This window comes from Lagenorhynchus albirostris, chromosome X, assembly GCF_949774975.1.
Source record: "Lagenorhynchus albirostris chromosome X, mLagAlb1.1, whole genome shotgun sequence".
In the NCBI taxonomy this organism is placed as follows: Eukaryota; Metazoa; Chordata; class Mammalia; order Artiodactyla; family Delphinidae; genus Lagenorhynchus; species Lagenorhynchus albirostris.
The window spans coordinates 58480216-58505303 of record NC_083116.1 but is presented as its reverse complement, the minus strand read 5'-3'; the positions used below and the strand labels follow the sequence as shown (position 1 = coordinate 58505303).

Sequence of the window (25088 nt, the reverse complement as noted above, 5' to 3'; positions counted from 1 at the left end):
GGCTTGCGCACTGGGTCTCGGCCGGTGGCACAGCCCCGGCTTGCAAGTCCGCGGGGTCTCCGGGCAGAAACCCAGCGCGGGCTTCTGGATCGACCGCGCGCGCGTGCGCGCTCCTCCCTCGGCCCCCTACCCTGCAGCAAGGGGAGCGTGACGTAATGCAACCTCAGCAAGTCAGCCGCTATATAAAGGAGGACTAGGCGGCGCGCCTCCCAGACGCAGAGTAGCTTGTGATTGGCTCGAGCTGCGGAACCTCGGAAACCCGAATGTGAGGAGCTTACGGATCCACAGCTGCCGCCCCCCGCAGAAATCCGGAGCGCGGTCAGAAGCCAACTGGCGGTAGCGGCTGCAGGTAAGGAGACTCCTGAGGAGAAAGTAGAGGGACTCGGGTCCGCTGCGCTCAGTGTCGTTAGCGTGAGTTGAGGAGAGGCTCCCACCCAGCGTGTAGTGTAGGACGAAGGGAACAATGGAAGTGGCGTCTAGTCCCTAAGCGTTCCCTCCCCCTCGGGCAGACAGTGTTTCTCCTCAGCAGCAGCGGGTGGCTGGAGGAATTGAGAGAATTACTTCCCCCTCAGCCGATCCGTTCTTCCCCAAGGCCAGAGCCCCCGGGGGCGAGAGCCGTCGTGGAGGCCGTCGGTGGTTTAGGGTGACGGGAAAATGGCGGAAAACAAAACAGTGAAGTGAAGAATGCGGCGGCCCCCTGGCATTTTCTCTCGGCGACCCCCGCCCCGCAATATTCCTCTAGGTTGCACTGCCCCTACCTCGCCCCCGCCCCCCGCCTGCCGCGAATGGTAACCTTGGAACGCGCGAGGGATGGCGGCGTTTGCGAGAAGGTGGCACCGAATCGGGCATTTTAGGGGCTAGGGAGCCGTCAGAGCCTGGGGTGGGGGTGGGGGGCCGTGTGCGGCAACTGTCGCCTCCGTTAAAACACCACCATTTTGGTTCCCAGCCGCCGTCTCCCGTGTAGCGGGGCAGAGGTAGCAGGAGGAGGATGAGGGGTTGGGCAGCACGGCGTGGGTAGCAGCGGTGGCGACCGCTGCACCAAGTGCGGGAGGAGGGGTAAGGGTATTTTTGTTTCTTCGCTCTCTTGACTTTCCACTGCGAAGGTTCTCTTGTTTGGTTGAAGATCCAGGCAGATGGGTAATATATGGGAGGGCACATGTGTGCATTCTGCTCAAAATGATTGAAACTTGGCATGATCATGAGAAAGGGAGACTTCTGCGGGAAGAGGGCTGCGTCCAAAGCTGCAATACTGCTACTTGCCAGGGCTCCTTTGTCTCCTATCTCTGCTAATACTACTTTCACATTCTCTTGCTCTGCCGCCTTAGGATTTCTCTCCTGTCCTTCACCCTATTTACATTATTGAGAAGCTAGGTCCTGAGTGAACTATGTTTAGAGGAGACGAGGAGACAAATGAGAGTAAAATGTGGGGGTGGGGTTGTCTTGTTTTGATTTTTGTTTTGTGATTTCTGCTCCCCACATATTTATGGAAAGATGTTTACTTGAAGAGTGCTTGGTGGGTACCTCCATTCAATAAGGATGGGAGATACACTCTTGAGAAGACTGAGAAGCCTAGCTATCTATTGGCTGTTGAATCCTTAACACACTGCTGTTCTCATACCTCATTCATTATTGATCTTATTGAAACTTCCTATATGGGAAAAAGGTGCTCCAATTTATTTATTTGGTATTCTTGCAGTGTGATACTTCCCGTAATAGTTGCACTGTGTGTTAAAATTTTTACACTTCATTGAGCACTAGTGCAGATTTTTCTCTATGAATTTGGCAAGGGTAACACTTGCCCTTGGTTGGTTCTCTTTTACTTTCCAAAATAAGGTATTGCTAGTGATTATTAAAATATGCTTTAGGGAAGATTTTGGTTTAATCAGGTGGTCGAATTCTAAGTGAAATAACGTTGCTTATGTCGTTTTAGGTAGTTGTTTCTGTTGCAATCCCTTCGGTTGCTTTTTGGATTAGCAGTTTTGAGCATATGAACCCTTCCTAATCTCACCCTGAACATTAAAGTGTAAAGAAAAATTCTTAAGTTGTGTAAGAGATTTGGTTTAAAATGTTTTAAAATATCTAATTGTGAATGTATTTTTACAATAGGTAAAAAGAACGTTTTTCCAAAGAAAGTAATGTAGTTCAGAAGGAAAAATAACAAAAAGAAAGTGCTGCAGATTTTATTTTACAATATGTAAGAAAATCAACAGTTTCTTCAGGATACTCATATTAAGGTGATTAACAAATTACTTAATGTTTTATCTTTAATAATTAAACAAAATTAAGTGTTAAAACATTTTAAAGACATCTATAATTGTTCTATTAGTTATGTGATAAAGAAAGCAATTACTCTAATTAAATTTGGAATAGTACACTGTTTTAAATGTTAAAAATAAGTCCTTATGGCATTTTAATTTATCTCTCTGAAGCCCCAGGTAGTTTATTGTGAACTCTCTTGGCCCCTCTTGACTTCATTTTGAAGGCAGAAAATAATGTGGTATTTGAAAAAATATAGAGAAATATAGCTAAGAGTTTCTAAAAATTTGTAATTTTGCTCACACATGAAGTAATTTTGTTAGAATCATGTTAATATACAGATAAATAACCTACTGCTGTAGGATTTTGATATACATGACTCAAATGTTAATAAAGATTACTCTGTGAGACTTTCTTGCCTCTTTTACACCTATCAAATTTTGAGACAAGGGAAAAAATCTTAGTGATCTCTGGTACTTAAGGATAGATTAAGTTGTCTTACATGGCAGCTTTCTAAAAGTTTCTAAAACTTAATGATGCAACCTCATCTTTTGTGTGGTATAGCCCAATTTATTAAACATTCCTAACTAAAAATGAGGAAATGTTTTATAAAATTGACAGACTTTTTGGTTGATTTACTTAGAATCTTATGTTTGAAAGCAAAGTATACATGTAGTTGTAAGAAATACGTTGAGTTACAGAACCTGACTTTAGGTTCCATACGATCTGGTGATCTTAAATATAGGATAAGTCATTTGAAATGAAATAGGTTGAGCCCTTGCTTTCAAAACTAGCATGAGGCTAGTGTGACTTTATTAATCATTAATGAAAAAAATTAGTCATACAATTACAAGTAAAAGATATTCTGAAAGAACCAATTTACTAAATGTTTGTATGTGATTGATCTTATCTCCACTATATTTAGGAAGCAGTCATGTTTCATGAGTCCTCAAAACTGTGAGACAAGAGAATGTAGTAGAATAAGGCCAGACGTCCTTACTGGCTCAAAGAACTCCAGGGAAACTGGGATAGAACATTTTACATTATAAGTAGAACCCCGGGAGCCAGAGGTGAAACACACGTTTATCTGCAGAACTACGCTGCAGAGCTGAGCTGGGTCTGGAAGAAATGGATGAGAGCCACTGGATGAAATTCACTAATACTAGACACCTGAGTCCTCTAGTAATGTATAAATATCCCAACTATTGCCTGTTGTCATCTTGTTCTCTTTTTTCTTCTTATTTAATAACATTTTAAGTGGAACCTCAGTGCTACAGTTTTGTTCTTTTGCTTGCTTCTTTCACTTCCCTATGGCTCATCACCCTTACTGTGCTTATTCTCCATTATCTTTGGTTTACTTCCATTTGACCCTTCTTTTATTTATGGTTGTCACGTAAAACATCTAATCAAGGTTTTTGCTTGTTTTGTTTTCCTTTGTAATAAGATTTGCACACCTGGTTGAGAGGCACATTTTCAATTGCATCATTTTCTCAAAGCAACTGACTTTGGCCTAAATGTATTTAAACTATTTTTAAAACCGTTTCTTTTACAGAGATTTGTGAATGAACTTTGCTAAGTATGGATTCAGGTGGTGGAAGTCTTGGATTGCACACATCAGACTCTAGAATGGCACATACCATGATTATGCAGGATTTTGGTAAAGCATTTTCTTTGTTATATTTTTTCTTTCTTTTTTAAAAGTCAGAACATACTAAATATCAAAACTGTATTGGGGAAGGGGAGAAATTACAATGAAAAATTGTTCTTTTGCCAGGAAAATACATTTGTAGGGCTTATTTTCTTAAAGTAAGGCGATTTGTCAGTAGTCTAGATAAAATCATTCTTATAATTTTGTGGGAAGGTTGAGGTAAGGAAACTTGGAATATAGTGGTAATATGTCATTGGAAATGAAAAACTCAGTTTGCATAAATACCTGCATCAGTTCTCATGTGTAGGAAATATTAAAATATAAAATACATTTTAAGTTGCATTGTTAATAAAGCTGAAAAAGGAAGTACTTCAGTCATTTCAAAGAAGTTAGTTAGATGCTTATATAGTGATAGAGGAATATCTTGCATTAAGTGATTAATTATATTCTGATGCCATATCCTCAGAAAGTTGTTACTAATAGCATTACCTTTTTATTTTTTTTGAAAAAAAAATTCCCTACTTTTGTGGCCAAGTTTTTCAGTAGCCTCTTAACAGTAGTCATTTTGATGAAGATGATAAGACTCGCTTGACAGTCAACAAAGAAACTGAATTTGGACAGGTTCAGTCTGAATGATAGAAGAGAGAGGTATCTGAAGTGTAAGAGGCGGGCATAGAGTGGTAAGAATTAAAGAAAAGATCAGAATGAGAGTAAAAAAGATAAATGGTAAATTGGGACCAAAAGTAAACAGAAACATGAGATACTGTGGAATTGTTAAAGATGAAATTAGGAATGGGGGATTACAACAAGTGATACTTTACTCAATTAAGAAAATGCTCCTACTGTTTTCAGATAATATGGTTGAATACGTTATTTTGTCCTCTGTTGTAAAGCCCACAGTAATGAGAGCCAGAAGAACTAGATTCTAGTCTTGGCAGGCCTATTAAATTATCTGTGTAAATGGGCAAATTACATATTTCACTTTTATGAAGGGGTTGGACTAGAAAACATTTAATGTCCTCCCCAGTTCTCTGATTCCTTGACCTTTCTGTCTGATGGTAAAGGTGCAATGCGTAGATTAAGATTTAATATGGTGGGAATCGAGATGACTGTGTAGTTCATGAAATAGAAAGGAATTATGGATTTATTCTGCTGAAAGAGTCAGAAGTGAGTTGTGTTGATTATTGATGACTTAGAAGTGATTTTATGTGAAAAAAAAGTATAGGAATAAACTCTAGAAGAAGGACAAAAGGCTGAAGCATAAGAGATTTCACAAATAATTTTGTGAATTCTTTACTAGAGATAGTTTTTCAAATTCTGGAACACTTGAAATTCAGTGTGATAAATTAAGTTTTGGTTGAAATTTCAACTTTAATTTTTTACCTTTTAAAAGTAAGATATTTTTAAATGGAAGAAAGGCAGTATTTTCTCCATTTAATACAAAATATTACCTACCCTGTAGTATCTGGTAAAGTGCCAGAACCACCCTCACTCCTGAAGAAGTTGCCCATTGGCAAGTAAAACTTGATTCATTTCAAAGAGTGAAAAAAATGTCTGATTGGTGCTGGTGAATATTTGCTTGGTGTTCCTATTACCTTTCTTTCCACTGTTCCTCCTCAATGTCTTGAGGTTTAATTAATCCCTTATTTATCTAATACTAAGCTTTCCAAATTCTAAAAATTGATTAGAAATTAGATACATTCTCTTTAAATTTTTGCTAACATCAAAACTTAGATATCTGCAATGCCATAAATTAATTATACTTGTGAAACATAAGAGTTTAGCATACATAGGTAGACCTAGCCAAGTAAACACATTGTGTGGCTCAGGATCTCTAAATTCTGTAAGGTTTTTGGTTAATATGAAATGGCTACTATATTAAGAATCTAGAAACAATAAATGCCGGAGAGGGTGTGGAGAAAAGGGAACACTCTTGCACTGCTGGTGGGAATGTGAATTAGTACAGCCACTATGGAGAACGGTATGGAGGTTCCTTAAAAAACTACAAATAGAACTACTATATGACCCAGCAATCCCACTGTTGGGCATATACCCTGAGAAAACCATAGTTCAAAGAGAGTCATGTACCAAAATGTTCATTGCAGCTCTATTTACAATAGCCAGGAGATGGAAGCAACCTAAGTGTCCATCATCGGATAAATGGATAAAGAAGATGTGGCACATATATACAATGGAATATTACTCAGCCATAAAAAGAAACAAATTTGAGTTATTTGTAGTGAGGTGGATGGACCTAGAGTCTATCATACAGAGTGAAGTAAGTCAGAAAGAGAAAGACAAATACCGTATGCTAACACATATATATGGAATCTAAGAAAAAAAAATGTCATGAAGAACCTAGGGGTAAGATGGGAATAAAGACACAGACCTACTAGAGAATGGATTTGAGGATATGGGGAGGGGGAAGGGTAAGCTGTGACAAAGTGAGAGAGTGGCATGGACATATATACACTACCAAACGTAAAATAGATAGCTAGTGGGAAGCAGCCACATAGCACAGGGAGATCATCTCGGTGCTTTGTGACCACCTAGAGGGGTGGGATAGGGAGAGTGGGAGGGAGGGAGACGCAAGAGGGAAGAGATATGGGAACATATGTATATGTATAACTGATTCACTTTGTTATAAAGCAGAAACTAACACACCATTGTAAAGCAATTATACTCCAATAAAGATGTAAAAAAAAGAAAAAGAATCTGAACTATTAATTTAATTGAGAAGTTTATTGGACCAGTTTCTTTTGAAGGATACTTTAGAGTTTAAATTTTACAGTAGTATGATTTATGTAATAACTTGTGCGTGTCTCAGTGTAATAGTTGCCCTTGGAATCTGTGCCATTGAATTTAATTGTTGTTTAAGTTTTTATTGCTGAAAAGAGTCCATATTGCTTTGGGACTTAAGTAGCAGAAAACCTTAGATGGTGGCCCAAGATGGACCCAACAAATACCAAATTTTATGCTGTCCTGGTGAAATTCCAGGTATTCACATTTAAATTAAATAACTTTAGTAAAAAAGGAAATGCTTGAAATAATGACTTGTTTCTTACTGTTATCTGGTTATCTAATTGATTTCACACTTTTTAAAAGTTCTTCATATCATTTATAATTTGCTACCTAGTGAGATAAATTTTAATGCCCTTTAATGTTGCTTACTAAATGCCTTAAATTTTAAACGAGTGACTCTATGGTAGGTCTTCTTATTCTTTCTCTTTCAAACTCTTCCTTTAGTAGTTACTCACTTGATTAGCCCTATAAATTCCTTAAAAAATAGTCTCTAGAATAAGTAAATTCTATTCTCCTCATTTAGGCAAGTTTAAAAAAAAAGCCAGTCTGGAGTAAAACAATGAGTTCAGTTCCCAGCTTGAACCTTGGGCAAGGTTATTTATTTATTTATTTATTTATTCATTTATTTATTTATTAACATCTTTATTGGAGTATAATTGCTTTACAATGGTGTGTTAGTTTCTGCTTTATAACAAAGTGAATCAGTTATACATATACATATACCTCCATATCTCTTCCCTCTTGCATCTCCCTCACTCCCACCCTCCCTATCCCACCCCTCTAGGTGGTCACAAAGCACGGAGCTGATCTCCCTGTCTGTGCTATGCGGCTGCTTCCCACAGCTATCTATTTTACGTTTGATAGTGTATGTATTTCCATGCCACTCTCTCACTTTGTCCCAGCTTACCCTTCCCCCTCCCCGTATCCTCAAGTCCATTCTCTAGTAGGTCTGCGTCTTTATTCCTGTCTGGGCAAGGTTATTTAATCTCTCTAAACCATAGTTCATATTTAAAATGGGGATAATAACACTCACCTTATTACAGAGTTCTGAGGCTTAAATGAGATAATATATGTAAAAGTATTAGGTTGCTTGGTGCATAGTACTCAATAAATATAGCTAGAGTATAGCTAAAATAAGTGACTTTGTTTAGAAAGTCAGTGAAATCTAACAGATGAGTTGATAAGAGGAAAGTGCAAAATTTAATAAAAGACATCCTGGATCTTGGTCTGAGTAATGTGCCAATACCCTGTGAGGAACCCATTAATTCTTGGTCTAAGATCCTTAAATTATTTAGTTCAGGGCAAACAAGGATGTTTGGATTTTTTTTGGTTTAGATCTGATTTATTTTGACCTGTAATTTCCTGCTAGAGTTAAAGACTAGGTAAACTAAAAAACACTTATTCCTTCTTCTTAGAACCCTCCCAAACAGATTAATCTGAACCCAAGCCAGCACTAACATTATTCTATCCTTCCATCCTTCCCTAGTGTCTATTCTCAGAAACCAAACTACTCTCCAGCAATGTTCTAAAATAAATGAGATTTCCCATATTTTAAGTCTAACTTATGAAAAGATTTTATAAAATACTAATTTCATTGTTCATATACATAGAATTGCAATCCTGTGAATTTTATAGGGTTAACATTTAACTTTTCCCTGGTAAAAACCATATTTCCAGTCTGGTTGAATACTAAATTTGAACCCTCACCTTCTCCCTGTCTCCAAAAATGGCCAGTGGAGTAACAAGTGAATAGAAAGTACTTGTTCTGTACGTACTCTGTACGTACTTTGTCTACCAGATTTTCAAGGTTGAGGCTGTGTCCTTTTGGGTAATATGGTGGTTTAGGTGAGAGTTTGAGAATAGTGAGAAGGCTACAGAAGGGTTGAAAGGAATATAATCCTGAAAGGCAGCTTTTCCCTTCTCACCTTATTTTTTGATGTGTTAGGGTATTAGTAGTGTTTACTGGCCTCCATCCTAACTTGCTAACAAACTTCCATAATGAATTGGTTAATAATAGTGAACAGTGTATAACAAATGGTACTCTTTCAGGTATTACTGTATAGAAAGTGATCATTATGAAGAAAAGGCTTTGTACTGGATTATTTCATGTAGGTAATTTTGTTGTAACCTGGTCCACAAACTCTGTTAATTTGTTTACTATACCACCTCAGGGAGAATGTAACAGAATTACTTATGAAGGAATTTTACACTCTTACAGTATTTACAAGGGGGGTAGGAGTTGGTGTTTACCGTGCTGCTCAAGAAAAACGTTATTTAAAACTTTATTCCTGCAGATTTACTAATTTAGAATTTAATGCAATTTAGAGTTTGTATGTATGTTTTTTAAATAAACCAAATCTTTGCCTAAAATGAGTTGGTTCTTTTTCTCCTCAAATCAGATGTTAAAGGATGCTTTCCATTTTTGAATATAGTAATTCTTGTACAATAAAGAAGTTCAGGGACTTTTATGTTTATAATATGTATTTCTAATGTATTAAGCTTGTCATATTTTATTAACTCAATTTAACATATTAGCAACCTTTTATGTTTGTGTGCCCTTTTTATTTTAATTTTAATTTTTTGAAATGTTAAACTCACAGGAAGTAGAAAAAATAGTATATAGGGTCCTGTATACCCTTTACTCATCTTCCTCCAATGGTGACATCTTTATAATAACTGTAGTACAGTATCAAAAGCAGGAAATTAACATTGGTACATTATTGTTAATGGGACTACAGATCTCATTCAGTTTTCGCCATTTGTGTGTGTGAGAGTGTATATAGTTCTATGCAGTTTTATTTCATATATAGATTTGTGTAGACACCACCACAATGAAGATACAGAATGGCTCCATCTCCATATATATGCTATGCCAAAATAGTCACACACACCCCAACCCTTGGCAACTGCTAATCTGTTCTCCATCTCTATAGTTTTAGAATTTTGAGAATGTTATATAGATGATTCCATTTATACATTATACAGTACAGTAACCTTTGGTAATTGACTTTTTTCATGCAGCATAATTTTCTAGCAGTTGATTCAGGTTGTTGAATGTATCAATAGTTTTGTCCCTTTCTTTATTGCTGAGTAGTATTGCATAGTAAGGATGTGCCAGAGTTGGCTTAACCAACCATTTACCTGCTAAAGGACATTTGAGTTGTTGTATTTTTGTTTTTTGCTACTAGAAATAATAGCTACTATGCACTGTTATGGATATTTATGTATAGCTTTTTGTGTAAACATATTTTAATATCTGTGGGAGAAATGCCACAGAGTACAGTTGTTAGGTTGTATTGGTAAGCACATGTTTTTATAAGAAACTGGGCAAATTATTTTCCAGAGTGGCTGCTGCCATCACGTATGAGAGATCCAGTTTCTCTGCATCCTCACCAACCTGTGGTGTTATTGTTTTTTATTTTAGTTATTCTAATTGGTGTGTAGTGATATCTCATTGTAGCTTTTTTTTTACTTGAAAATAAAGTACACTATTTTTAAGGTCTTAATTTAGATTTTACTAATATTGTTTTCACCCATCTCCACCCCAGTTCCTGGTTGGTGATGATTTTTATTACAGTTAAATTGTCAGTGGTTCTTTAAAATGATAGTTTGCCCAGGACTGTTTCATATTTAAAAACTATTTTATGTCATCTGATATATACATACAGTACTTTTAATTAATAAAATAACTTTACTTTTTTTGGATAATTGTTTGTATTGTAGTGGCTGGAATGGCTGGTACTGCGCATATCGATGGAGACCATATTGTTGTTTCAGTTCCTGAGGCTGTATTAGTTTCTGATGTTGTCACAGATGATGGGATAACTCTTGATCATGGCCTCGCAGCTGAAGTTGTCCATGGGCCTGATATCATCACCGAGACTGATGTAGTAACAGAAGGTGTAATTGTTCCTGAAGCCGTACTTGAGGCTGATGTTGCTATTGAAGAAGATTTAGAGGAAGATGACGGTGATCACATCTTGACGTCTGAGCTAATTACAGAAACTGTTAGAGTACCTGAGCAGGTTTTTGTGGCTGACCTTGTTACTGGTCCTGATGGACACTTAGAACATGTGGTCCAAGATTGTGTCTCAGGAGTTGACTCTCCCACAATGGTATCAGAGGAGGTTCTTGTAACTAATTCAGATACAGAAACTGTGATTCAAGCAGCTGGCGGTGTTCCTGGTTCTACAGTTACTATTAAAACTGAAGATGATGATGATGATGATGATGATGATGATGATGATGATGATGTCAAGAGCACTTCTGAAGACTACTTAATGATATCTTGTAAGTGAAACTTAAAGTCCATAATTACTTGGTAGAAACTGATTTATGTATAACACCGACAGGTTTTCTAAGATGGGGATCTATTCAATAAAAGTCATGGGGGTGATCTTTTTGAAAAATAATTTTTTTCAAAGCTGTGTTGTTGAGATGCTTTTTTGAATTTGTTCATGTTTTTAATTTATGAAAATTTATACCCACAATGGAGTAAAATAATGCAATTTATTAATATCTTAGAACAAAAATACAGATTTGGAAGGTTCAAAAAGAACATTAAGTGACGCAATATTTTAATGGTAAATATATATATTTCAAAATGGGAAGTTTATTTCATGCAACCACTGCTTTCTTTTTAATATGACAGGTACTGGAGATGTCAGTTCAGTTTTGCTTAGGAGTTTAAGCATAGTATGTTAAGAAATGTGTGATTAGTTTTTTGAATTAAATACTTGAAAAGTAAATAATCAACTCAGATTGTGTTCTACAGTTCTGCCTGTGTTTGTTTTCTGTTGTCTATATATGTGTCTTTATAGTCCATGCAAAAATACTTTAAACATATTTATTTCAGACTGCTTTACGATGTCCTTAAGACATTCTATCTGAATGAGGAAGATAGAAATATCTTATTCTCATTTTAAGTGGTAAGTTTGCCTGAACAGCAACAATAATAAAAATCTCACGATAAGTTATTGATGGAGCTTGAGGAAGAAGTGGGTCTATTCTTTATAAAATTTGAAGGCATTCCTTTATTTAAAAAATCCCTTTAAAACTTAAATAATTTTTTATTTTAGAAAATAGAATATACAAAAATTAAATATTTTTTATATCATTCATTCTCTTGCCACCCAGGTCCCTAACTTTTTATAATGGTTAGAATATTCAAATTGAGACTAGTTACTCTTTTTAACCATTTTCATTTATTTTATTTTATTTAGTTTTTCCCTTTTTTTCTTCATCACTTAATCTTTAATTCATTTTTTTACCTCTTGGTTTCTGTTGACCATTGAATCTTTCAGGAGTTAGAGAATAAATTGCCTTGAAATGTCTCAATGGTAATTTTAAAAGTCCTCTGTTTTTTTCCCAAGATATCTTCAAACTACTCAAGGGATAAAATTGAAGACTTAAAACAGACTGTTATCTTATTCCTAAATCCCTAACTATTCCTGTAAGGAAATCTTATCAGCAGCTGAGTTTGTCTTCTCTCAGTCTCTGAGGTGCATCTGAGATTTTTCCACTTTCAGACCAAATGTCACAATTTCTTTATCTTAGCAGTTGGTTAGGCTCTTCCACTTGTGCTAAGTAACTTGGAAATTAATATAGGATAACTGTATCTGTTTAAAGTTATCCCAGGTGTGCTTTTCTTTAAAAATACCTAACACCCTCAAAACATTTCTGGGTGATGATTTGCTTTATGAAAAGCTTCACCGGAGAAGGGAGGTTCCTTTAAATAATGAACCAATATAATGCATTCAAATTATTTTTTTTACCTATAAAATCAGTTTTTATTTCTTCCAGGAAAATAATTTTGTATAAAGCAAAACATATTGGTAGGGTCATTATGGGAGCGGTCATGAAACCTCACCAATTTCAGGGGTAAAAGAGAAAAGTTAACACCTTTGTATTTTTTTTTTAGTATAATAGCTTTATTGAGATATAATTCACATGCCATACAATTCATTCATTAAAGGTGTGCAATTCAGTGGTTTTTCATATATTCACAGAATTGTATCACCATCACCATAATCAATTCTAGAATTTTTCTTCACCCCAAAAGAAACCCCCATACCCTTGAGCAATCACCCCTGCCACTCCATTCACCCCTCAGGCAACCACTAATCCAAATTCTTTCTCTATAATTTGCCGGTTCTCAACATTTCATGTAAATGGAATCATATAATATATGGCCTTTTGTGTCTGGCTTCTTTCTCTTAGTATAATGCTTTCAAGGATCATCCATGTTGTAGCATGCATCAGTCCTTCATTCCTTTTTATTAATGAGTAATATTTCATTATATGGATATACAGTTTATTTATCAGTTCATCAGTCGATGGACATTTAGGTTGTTTCCACTTTTTGGCTGTTATGAATAATGCTGCTCTGAACATTCATGTACAAGTTTTTGTGCACATAGGTTTTCAGATGTCTTGGATATATACAGCTGGGAATGGAATACCTTTGTAATTTAAATATTACTAATTTTTGTTTGTTTCATCATTGCATAATACGGATCCATTACACATTGCCTCACCCCATCCCTGTGGTACATCAATACAGAGTTGACCCTTGAACAACACAGGTTTGAACTGTGTGGGTCCACTAATACAAAGATATTTTTCAATAAATATATACTACAGTGTCACATAATCTGAGGTTAATTGAGTCTGCAGATGCGGAACTACGGATACGGAGGGGCAACTGTAAAGGTATACATGGATTTTCGACTATGTGGAGAGTCAGTGCCCCTAAGCCCTGCATTGTTCAAGGGTCAGCTGTAGTCTATACTGATGTCATATTCACCATATAATTTTGGTAGATGTAACATGAAAGGGGTACAGTAAAAAGCCTACTTAGTGTTTAAAAGAAATATTATACTGTACATTTTGCTAAAATGAAATTTTAATCAAATTGTACCAATGGGCTATAGAAGAATATTGAACGATAGCAAACTTTGTAGGGTTGGCAAATAATGCACCTGTTTTTTTTTTTAAATTTTTTATTGGAGTATAGTTGCTTTACAATGTTGTGTTAGTTTCTGCTGTACAGTAGAGTGAATCAGTTATACGTATACCTATATCCCCTCTTTTTTAGATTTCCTTCCCATTTAGATCACCACAGAGCACTGAGTAGAGTTCCCTGTGCTATACAGTAGGTTCTCATTAGTTATCTATTTTATACACAGTAGTGTATATATGTCAATCCCAATCTCCCAATTCATCCCACCCCCGCACCTTACTGTTTTAATGTTATATTTAGCACCAGTAGAATTCTGCGTTTTATATACTATTACCCACTTATCACTGGCTGGGATGTCATGTGGGTTGGGAAACAACACCGTGGGACTTGAATGTTGTAAGCCTTATAACAAAAAGGTTAAGTTTGAATTTTGGGTATTTTGAGTATTATCTGTGTAAAGAAGAGTCTTTGAGGATCTATTTCTAAAATCTGTTGATTGCCTGTTAAATCTTTGTTAACTTTGTACTTTCTATAACAAAGGGTATAGAATAAATCTTGGTGAAGTTGATGGTTTATCTCTTAAAACTGTACACTAACATATTTAATAACTTTATCATCTTCTATGAACTTAAAATACAGAACAAGTTTAATTACTCAATACATTTCAAAATTGTTCATTCTGAGGAATCTAATTAAGTAGAAAATAATGGATGCATTAAACTGTGGACCTCGAGGAAAGGTGTAAATGGAATCAGAATAGCACCAGTAATTTCAATACTTAAAGCAAAAATTATGGTACAAAACTTTTGGGAAATGACCAAACAAATGTCTATTTCATTTCATGAGCTTTAGTTTTGTGAATTACAGTTTTAATTCAGTTTATCCCAGGAGGAACTCTGATTACTTTTAACCATTGAAGTGTAATAAAGTAGTATTTATCAGATGAGAGTATTTTTTTCATTAATTTACTGTTAGTCCAACCTAAGAAATTCATATTTTGGACACTTTTTGAGTGTTTTATATCCTATGTCTTTATTTCCAAGAATGAGAAAGTACTTTTTTTCTGAAGACTTAACTTGCCTCTTAATTTTTTTAATGATCTCATTGTTTTATTCAACGTATTTTAAAAGAGAGGCTGTTAAAAACCAGTAATATCAGATTCTTCCTCATCCTTTTTTCTTTCATTTTAATCTGTCCCATTGTGAAAAAAATATTTGCCAAAAAAGTACTAACAGAATTAGGTTTATGATGGAATGAAAATATTTTTTGTTTATTTTGATCATTTAGGTACTCTCTTTCATAGACAATAAACTATTTGAACTCTTAAATAATGTGGAATCATTTATATTTAACCACAAAGTTAAAGTAGTTTTACATTGTAAGAAGAATTTCTGAAATTCTGGTGTTTTCACCATTTTGAAAGGCCAAAGGAATATTTTTGAATTTGCATGTATCAAATTTGAAACTGAGGTAGAGAAAATCTAGACTTTGACCCATTTAGATCTTACTGAAATTCATATTTTAAGAGTACTGAGTTAAAAACTTTTTAATGTCACTTTATTCTGTTTTCAGTAGCTCTGGAATTGTTTAGATATAGTCAAGTCTTCATGATTTTGTTTCATATATGATACTATGATACATATAGTAGGGAGGAGCAGATTTTCAGTTTAGGTTACATTTCAGTTTTTATGGGGACAGGACAAGCATTGAAATAAAAAATGGTAGGCATATAATCTTTGGGGGAGTATATTGTTTAATATTTATGTTCAAAGAGCAAACTTTATGAATATAATGTATTCATTGCATAGTTTATGCACAGTATTCACTTGAAACTAAATGCTATTCTTAAAGAATCAAATTTTTAAGTATACTTAAAATGTAAGTAATTATTGTTGCTTTATTTTATATATGATTTGAAGCAAATCATACAATGGTAAACCTGGAAGTATACAAAATTTCTGATTTGAAGTAGCCTTCCATTGACTCAACAAGAATTAAAAGTATTTACTAAGATTTTATTTTCATGATTTCTGAAAAGCCCTTTTTATAAAATAATTCAAGTGTTTTCTATTTTCTCTTTTTTAAATACTAGATTTTATATGTTAATTGGTTTTAGATATACTGCTATTTAATTTGGGAATTGTTTATGTCAGCTTATTTCATGAGTACTATATATTTTATGTTGTAATTTTTGTTATTAATTTTGGTGTTAGGATTTAGCTTAAAATGTTGAATGTAATGGAAGATTATTTAATCTTTTCCCAAACCACTTTAATTAAAGCTGTATGGTTAAGAGTATTTCATATACATAAATTGAAATCTGTGATTATGTCTTTTATATAATTACGATCATGTAGTATATCTGTCTTGTATACATTTTTTCATGAAATATACCACTCTTAATGGTTGCATAATAGGTCATTAATTGAATATAGTGGGTAGGTGGTTAACACATTATTTCACATTGCACTAATACTTAACACCGACTAAATGTCAATGGTACTTTTTGACTGAAACAGTTTCCCGTTTATATTTTACAGTGGATGATGTTGGGGAAAAATTAGAGCATATGGGGAACACACCATTAAAAATCAGCAGTGATGGTTCACAAGAAGATGTTAAAGAAGATGGATTTGGTTCAGAAGTAATAAAAGTGTATATATTTAAAGCTGAGGCTGAAGATGACGTTGAAATAGGTACAAATAATAATTTTAATTTATTGCTATAATGGTTAGGAATTAGAACTTCTCTTTTCTGGAGACTAAGTTCTAATATTGCCTTCAAAGTGCAACTCTTATAAAAGGTTTCTTTGGGGATGGAATATTTAAAAATTATATATAAATATAAATCACGGATAGAGAACAAGTCATCTTAGATATTTTTAAACTTGAGTAGAAGATTCCAGTTGAAATTTCAAAACATATGAGTGGAGGGGATTTGGTTTAGAGAAGGAAATTATGAGTATTTAAGGGCAGGCTAGGGGCAGGGTGCTTTGGATTTTAATCCTAGTTCTTCCATTTAGCTGAGTGGTCTTTGGTGAATTACTTAACCTTCTTCTGCCTCAGTTTCCTCATCCATAAAATGGCCATAATGGTAGTAACTACCTTATAATGCTATTGTGAGGATTAAATGGGTAAATACATGTAAAAGACTTAAATAGTGCTTGGCATATACAAGTGTAATGTAAGTATTAACATTTGTTGTTATTTCTTAGTGATGACTGAAAATTTAAAGTGCAATTTATAAGAAAATTCTCTTGACACTTAGAACTTTATGTTTGAATATTTGAGGGGGAATATTTTTCTAAAGGAAAATATTTTTATCTATCCTTCTTATTAATTTAGGGAATTATTCCATGATACTTACTGATTTTGATACATGTTTTAACTTTTAAGGTGGAACGGAAATTGTCACAGAGAGTGAGTACACCAATGGGCATTCTGTAGCTGGAGTGCTTGACCAGAGCCGAATGCAGCGGGAGAAGATGGTTTACATGGCAGTTAAAGATTCTTCTCAAGAAGAAGATGATATCAGTAAGGAAAAAAGGCACTGTAGTGACTTATCAGTAGTCATCATGCATTCTTAAAAAAAAACAATCTCATATTCAAGCACTACATAGGAACAAAGTTCAATAAAATAAATCTGACCCTTCTCTATAATTAATTTAAAGGAAAAGGGTCCTTTTGACAATCCGTGCATGCATGTATTGTTCAAATGAGCAAACGTAAAATACTGTGTCTGAGATACTAGGGATACAGAGATCAGCTAAATATGGTTCCTGACTTTAGGATAGCCCACAAATATGTAGGGAATTACTGAGAATCTACTTTGTGTGTGTTATTGAATATGTTGCATATGTATTATCTCATTTAATTCTCATAATTCATCTCTGAGGTAGGTGGTATTAGCCCTGTTTTATGGAAGGAGAAAGTGCTCAGGGAAATTAAGCAGTTGCCCAAGGCCATTCCAGTATTAAATGAGGAAGATAGGATTTGAACTCATGTCTGCCTAACTCTGCTGTCAGTAATCTTTGTACATGGCAGTGAGCACTGTTGAACTCTCTCTGAATTTAGCAGTAGAAGGGCTAGCTGTTTGTTTTCCTTCTGCCACTGAGAGATTAGCTGAGTAAGTATTCTTCCAAGTCAAGCCACCAGGGTTTTTACTTATTATGCCGTTGACGGTCTCCAAGTAGTTGCTGTTTAAGGTTTCTTGCGGCTGAGTACCACAGGGAGTAAAAAGCTCCTCACATTTCCTTTCCTGCCATGGTACACATTTCCTTATGAAGATGTTTTACTTTCTTCCTACTTTCTCCTCACCTCAGTGTAGGAATGCAGCCCTTCCTTAAGGCTTTTTCTGTCTTCTTGCCATGCTGAGACAAAAACGACTTTGTTTTGCCCTAGAAGAGCAAGAGCCTCCACTTCAGTGCATTACCTTGATAATAGTTAGCTTTACCTATACTGCACTATGATCCCCACTCCTCAAATTTCCTCCCCTAGAAGTCATAGGGAGCTGAATTCCAATCCCAAACAAACATGAATAATATACCACAGCTGAAAATGTCAAAACAAATGAGTCTAGAGGATTTGGTTAGAGAGAAAAAGAATTAATTTCTATTTGGTCTCTAGATTATTTCTTTTCTGTTTTGCTCATTGGTCAGGAGACTGAAGGTTAGGTTAGCTGATGCCAGAATTCCATAAGGATGTGCAAAACTTAGACCAATGTCTCCTTCTGGTTAATTGAAAGAAGGGAAACCTAGGAGAAAAGGGATACTTTTTCCCCACATTTTTTCCACATTTTTCAGTAGTGAGTAGGGAATTCCCTAGTGGTCCAGTGGTTAAGACTCCATGCGTCCACTGCAGGGGGCATGGGTTTGAGCCCTGGTTGGGGAAGTTCCGCATGCCGCACCTCGCGGCGCGGCCAAAAAAAGAAAAAAAAATTTAGTAGAAAATCCCAGTATGTGAATCAAAGGAAAAGCATAAATTCAAGCCAATTTTCTACTTAACACTTCAAATCCAAATGGATTATTTCACATAAAATATACTTACTGACCTTCTAGGTTTAAATTCTTTTACACTAATACTATGTTTTTTTAAATGTCTCACTTAACGCTTTTGTCTTCAGTAGGGTCTCTGAAAATCCTGCCTCTTAATGGGTGTCCACATAGCCTTGAGCCACCAGCATTTTATATTATAACCATATATTATGGTTTTACTTTCATTTTTAATTCTTTTTCAATTACTAATATTTTTGACAATTTTTCACTGCACGTACAGTACTGCATTTAATTTACATGTGGGATAGCATGGACCGCTTTTTAGTACTGATTCTATGGGAAATGCCTTCTGAGTTCTGAAGAACTGTCAGGCAGAATTATGGAATACAGCTTTTCTTATAAATTCCTAATGCCCAATGGACTGTGAAATCAGTCAATATATTTCAAGCGCACGTTTTATATAATCTAGAAGTCATTTTCGTAGGACTAGGTTTTAAGAGGAGGATAAGAACTTTGATAAATTACTGTCTCCTAGTGGCACCAGCCTGCGAAGTGCCTAATGTAATTTTTAAATTAACCAAATTGAAATCTTGAAAGTTGAAAGATAATCGTTTGGAAATTTTTACCCATTTATTAAATACTTGGGGTTATAAACAAGCAATTATTTCTAAAATTTAGGTTGCGCTGAAATAGCAGATGAAGTTTACATGGAAGTCATTGTAGGGGAAGAGGAAGGAACTTCTCTCCCTGAGACTCAGCTTGAGGACTCTGATGTTAATAAAACAATTGTCCCTGTTGTCTGGGCTGCGACATATGGTAGGACACTGGCATTTTTTCACCTGATAAGTACATAACATATCTATTTGATCAGCCTTTAGGTCATTAAATATGCTGTGCTAATGCCCCCATGAGTTGGCTAATACTATAAAATGTTTTGCTGTGGACTGATTCATCTCTAGTTACTTACATAATTTTTGTACCACATATCTTGTGTTATTTACAATGAACCTTGCTTAATGCATTTTGTTTTTCAGTAGGATTTATTTTAAATCCTACATGTATAAGTGAGTGCCATAAAAAGTTTTATTTTTCTAAAATAGGAATATCCTTTGAAAATTGATCCTTCCCCTTTTGGAAAAACTTATTTTATGTTTTAACACCACAAATAATAAGATATTGGGGTTTTGAAAAGGAACAGAAATCCAAGTGTGCTCTTCTAGGAAGTACGTAATGAAAGGTAAATTTATCAAGTTATTTTTTCCCTTTCTATTTTATCTCATTCTTACTTAATTTACAAGATGGTCCAGGTATACTCTTTACTTTGAAAAATTTTGTTGTTCAAATGCATTAATTTATCTTTACTTGGTTTTTCCAAAGGTTCATTCATTCAACAGTCATTTATTGAGCATCTTCAATTTTGAGGGTATTCTGCAGAAATATCTACCCAGGTTTTATTTGAAAAGTAAGGATGTCCTAGATGTTAGTAGTTCAAAGGATGCTGACAGCAGCCCTTATTTTCAGTGTGTGATATTATCTAATCTATGGGAGTGGAAGAACTCAACAACAAAAAAGTTTAATCCAAGGAACGGTGATCAAAGTAAGATTTTGTAGATTAAGATGTGATCTACTAGTAATCATTATACTCAGTCTATCAGTTTTTAATTAGCCTTTTTTTTTTTAAGGAGATGAAAGAAGAGTTTCTCGAAGGTATGAAGATTGTCAGTCATCAGGTGAGAGAGCATTATATGTGAGACGTAAGTTAAGTAGCTGGTTTTGTGTACTGCTTGGTAGATACAGAGTTATTAGTTTGTGTGTACAGACCCATTTGTTAGACTCTTACTTGCCTGGTCATATCTAGTTAGTTAGAAGAGTTTACCTCCTTGGGAAATTGATTAATTTATATAGAGACATAGCGTGTGTTATTCTGTGAATGCAGTTCATTTTAGATTTACCTCGCGATTTCCCTGGTGGTCCAGTGGTTAAGACTCTGCCCTTCCACTGCAGGGGGGCACGGGTTTGATCCCTGGTTGGGGAACTAAGATCCCATATGCCACATGGCATGGCCAAAAAATAAAAAATTAAAATTAAAAAAAATAGATTTACCTCAAGATACAAATATCAGGCCACTTACTACATGGGCCATAAAAAAGTTACTATGGAAAAAATTATAAAATAGAAATTACTCTGACATGAAAGTAAAAGTTGCCCATGATATCAACCACTTGTTAATGTCTTCCTTGGGATGGAACTATTTTTTTAATTTCTATGGCAACCAGTAGATTTATATAGCTGTTACATAAAGCTCATGTGTCAGCGTAAATTTTTCTTTTTTTAGTTTTGATACACTTCATATAGTGTTATTTATTCCATGGTTGATAGTTCTTTTTATTTTCTTACACAAGGAGACTTTTTCTAATGATAAAGTGTCTATTTTGTTTCTATCTTTAGGAGGTATTTGACTCTCTAACTGTAGATTTCAGGGGAATTAATGAGAGGCATATATATCACAGCATTTAAGCTAAACAGTTTCTTAGGGCTACATTTTTAAACTAAATTGCATAACACAAGAGACTGTGAGAACTGAGATTTTATTAAGTACTTTATTCCATATACACTGATCCCACTGAAATTGCAGTAGATTGCCTGCCACTTTTATCTTAACACTTAAAAAAATCAATCTTAATACTTTTAACATTAAGTAAACTATTCTAAAGCATAAATACAAGAAATCTGTTGTTTGTCATGTATTACAGTTACCATGATTGTACTGGATAACTGACATGTGTAAATTTCTTTGCTAAATCTCTTTAATTTCATCAGCCTTCATCAATGAGAAATTGATCTGATGTCAAGATTTTGTTTAGGATCATAAAATTCAGTTTCTTATGTTTCATTCACCTTATCAGTTTGTTCCTTTAGGATGAATAAATTGGGATATTTTAAAGTTACTTCCACATGGTATCGTATTTAAAGTATTTGCATATACACATGTGTGTGTAAGAGTATAAAAGACAGAGAAGGAGAAGATGGGTGTACTTTGTGAAATTTAGTACTGCAATGGCAACTGAATGCCATGTCTTCTCTAATTCCTCTAACTAAAACCAAAAAAGTATAAATATATGTAGTTTAATAGTGTATCGATTTTTTTTCCAGGAAATACTTTGGACTCAACATTAGAAAACAGAAGTAGTACAGCAGCACAATACCTTCAAATTTGTGATAGCATTAATACAAATAAAGTACTTAAACAAAAAGCTAAGAAGAGGAGAAGGGGAGAAATGAGGCAGTGGCAAACAGGTAAAATACTAATACATTACTCGATGAATATTATAATTACTTGAAATGCAGTAGTATTTTTTGTAACCCAAGAATATGCCAGTTGTTTGTAGTGTAGTTAGTCCTACTCCCATGTACCTACTTGTGTTTGATCTAAATAGTTGGGGTTTTTTAAATGTTCTACTGGTACTTAATAAAACTGTGCTTGTTTGCTTTTTACCCAAATGATGTTTTTAAAGAGAATTTTCAGGTTGATTTAACAATAAAGGGTGCCTATTTCTAGTTTACAAAGTGCATGTGATATAGCATTTTGGCAGGTGAATAGTCTATAGTAGAGTGCTGCTCATTACTTTTTAGTGAGCTACTTTATTATAAATTGCTTTCAATGTGCATTTTATCTTACGGGATCTTATTCTACTAGTACAGTTCTCACATTGTGAATGTCAGCTAATTTTGCCGCCTTTGTGGTAAAACTTTAAAACAGTCTGGCCAAATTTCACAACTTCCCTGTTTTGTTTTGTTGTTGTTGTTGTTGTTTTTAATCTAGCTGTTATAATAGGTCCTGATGGACAGCCCCTGACAGTATACCCTTGCCATATTTGCACGAAAAAGTTTAAATCCAGGGGATTCTTGAAAAGACACATGAAGAATCATCCTGATCATTTGATGAGAAAAAAATATCAGTGTACAGATTGTGACTTTACAACTAACAAGAAAGTGAGTTTCCATAACCACTTAGAAAGCCATAAGCTTATAAACAAAGTTGACAAAACCCATGAATTTACGGAATACACACGAAGATACAGAGAGGCTAGTCCATTGAGTTCAAATAAACTTATATTAAGAGACAAGGAGCCGAAGATGCACAAGTGCAAATACTGCGACTATGAAACTGCAGAACAAGGACTGTTAAACCGACATTTACTGGCTGTTCACAGCAAGAATTTTCCTCATGTTTGTGTTGAGTGTGGGAAGGGCTTTCGACATCCTTCTGAACTCAAGAAGCATATGAGAACCCATACTGGTGAGAAGCCATATCAATGTCAGTATTGTGTCTTCAGGTGTGCAGATCAATCAAATTTGAAAACTCACATTAAGTCTAAGCATGGTAACAATTTGCCATATAAATGTGAGCATTGTCCCCAAGCATTTGGTGATGAGAGGGAACTTCAACGCCATCTGGATTTGTTTCAAGGACATAAGACACACCAGTGTCCTCATTGTGACCATAAGAGCACCAACTCAAGTGACCTTAAGCGGCACATCATATCTGTCCACACTAAGGATTTTCCTCACAAATGTGAGGTCTGTGATAAAGGTTTCCATCGTCCTTCTGAGCTCAAAAAGCATAGTGATATCCATAAGGGTAGGAAGATTCATCAGTGTAGGCACTGTGACTTTAAAACATCAGATCCATTTATTCTTAGTGGTCATATCCTTTCAGTTCATACTAAGGATCAGTCACTGAAGTGTAAAAGGTGCAAAAGAGGGTTCAGACAACAAAATGAGCTCAAAAAGCATATGAAGACTCACACTGGAAGGAAGATTTACCAATGTGAGTATTGTGAATACAGCACTACAGATGCATCTGGCTTTAAACGACATGTGATATCAATACATACAAAAGACTATCCACACAGGTGTGAATTCTGCAAGAAGGGATTCCGAAGACCATCAGAAAAAAATCAGCATATTATGAGGCACCACAAGGAGGCTCTTATGTAATAAGATCAATATAAAGAAAGAAGCTATTTAGAAAATATGACATGCTACATGGAAAGATAATTTCATGAACTGTTTCACCTGGTTACAAAGCTTGATATTAAATCATAAATTTACATTCTTTTTACTAAAGATCTTAAGATATTTGAATTGAGAGGGGATCTCATAGCCCTTTGAAATTAAAGAATTTAAGGAGCACCATAGAATGGTTGCAGAAAACCTTATTGTCTATTTAATAGTATTATAAGCATAATTCAGCTACAGGGGGCAAGAGCAAAGACAACCACTTTATTTGACTGATCATACTAGAGACAGATGTTTCTGAAAAGATCATATCTAATTGAGGAGTTTAGCAATGCTTTGCTATCGCAAGCGTCACTTTTATGCCGTTTTAGAAATGGAGTGGGGAAATAAAATGCAGTCATCCATTAGTCACTTAGTCATTGAGCCTTTATATGGTACCTGGAAATTGAATTCCAGAAATGGCAAAAGTTTTGTGTATTCATCAAAAGAAATTTCACTGGAAAACAGGTTAGATTAATTCAATACTATTTAAAAGAATTTCAGAGCTGCTAAGATTTTAACACAGGATAGGATGTTTAAAATACAGCATTCTGTACTGAAGTCTAAAGATTAAAGTTCCCCTTTTTCTGATGTTCAAGTTGATGTTCAGTGTGGCATATATGACAAGTATATTTGAGTCAAATGTGGCTTTCTAAAATGGATGCAACAGTAATGTTGCAAAGTTAGCACTATATTTCTTAATGATCTAAAGATTACATTGAGAGAACACAGTTTTCTTAAACATTATGTTTAGAGGTTTTTTTAGGACAGTCATAGCAAGTATGATTGTTCTAGTCTTACTTGCTCTAATGTTTAAAGGTGCAATTTTATGCCATTATTGAAAATTTTGATTTTTAAAATCTATATACCATATTATTAACATGAATTTTCAATATGAGGCAGTATTTATGCGGTATTTAACAAAACACTATGCTGCCAATAGAACTTGGAGGTGGATATTCAGTTTACAGTGTATAAATTTAAAATATGCATCCCTTTAACAATGCTTCATGTTAGCATGCTGCAAATCAACATGGCGCTTAAAATAAAAAGCAGGTTTAGGGAAATTTAATGAAAATCCTGTTCATAAATGTAATGCATATGATGTGTATTTTTAAGTTTTAGTTGCTTCATGTTTACACTCATCTGTTAAACATAACTAAAATGTAATTTTACTTCATGCTATATTGTGGCTTTGTGTTTTAAATAATGTTCACCTTTCTGTTTTTGCACCAGATAGGAATCAGTTCCTTGAGAATAAATTTTTTATCTTTCTTAACTTCAGAATATTAAATTTGGAAATCTAAAATTGTGTGTCATGTGATTGTAAATGATGTACACGCTGTAAAATAAGATTGTCACTGTTA

General features: G+C 34.8%; 1 protein-coding gene across 1 annotated transcript; it reads left to right on the top strand.

Moving 5' to 3' along the window:
• Positions 1-300: 300 nt before the first annotated feature.
• On the top strand, positions 301-25088 carry ZNF711 (zinc finger protein 711). Its single transcript, XM_060137143.1, has 8 exons — positions 301-349; positions 3809-3913; positions 10430-10996; positions 16208-16363; positions 17063-17200; positions 20343-20390; positions 21814-21957; positions 22484-25088. Exons 2-8 carry the CDS (start codon positions 3835-3837, stop codon positions 23659-23661), a joined length of 2310 nt encoding a protein of 769 aa, XP_059993126.1. The 5' UTR covers positions 301-349; positions 3809-3834; the 3' UTR covers positions 23662-25088.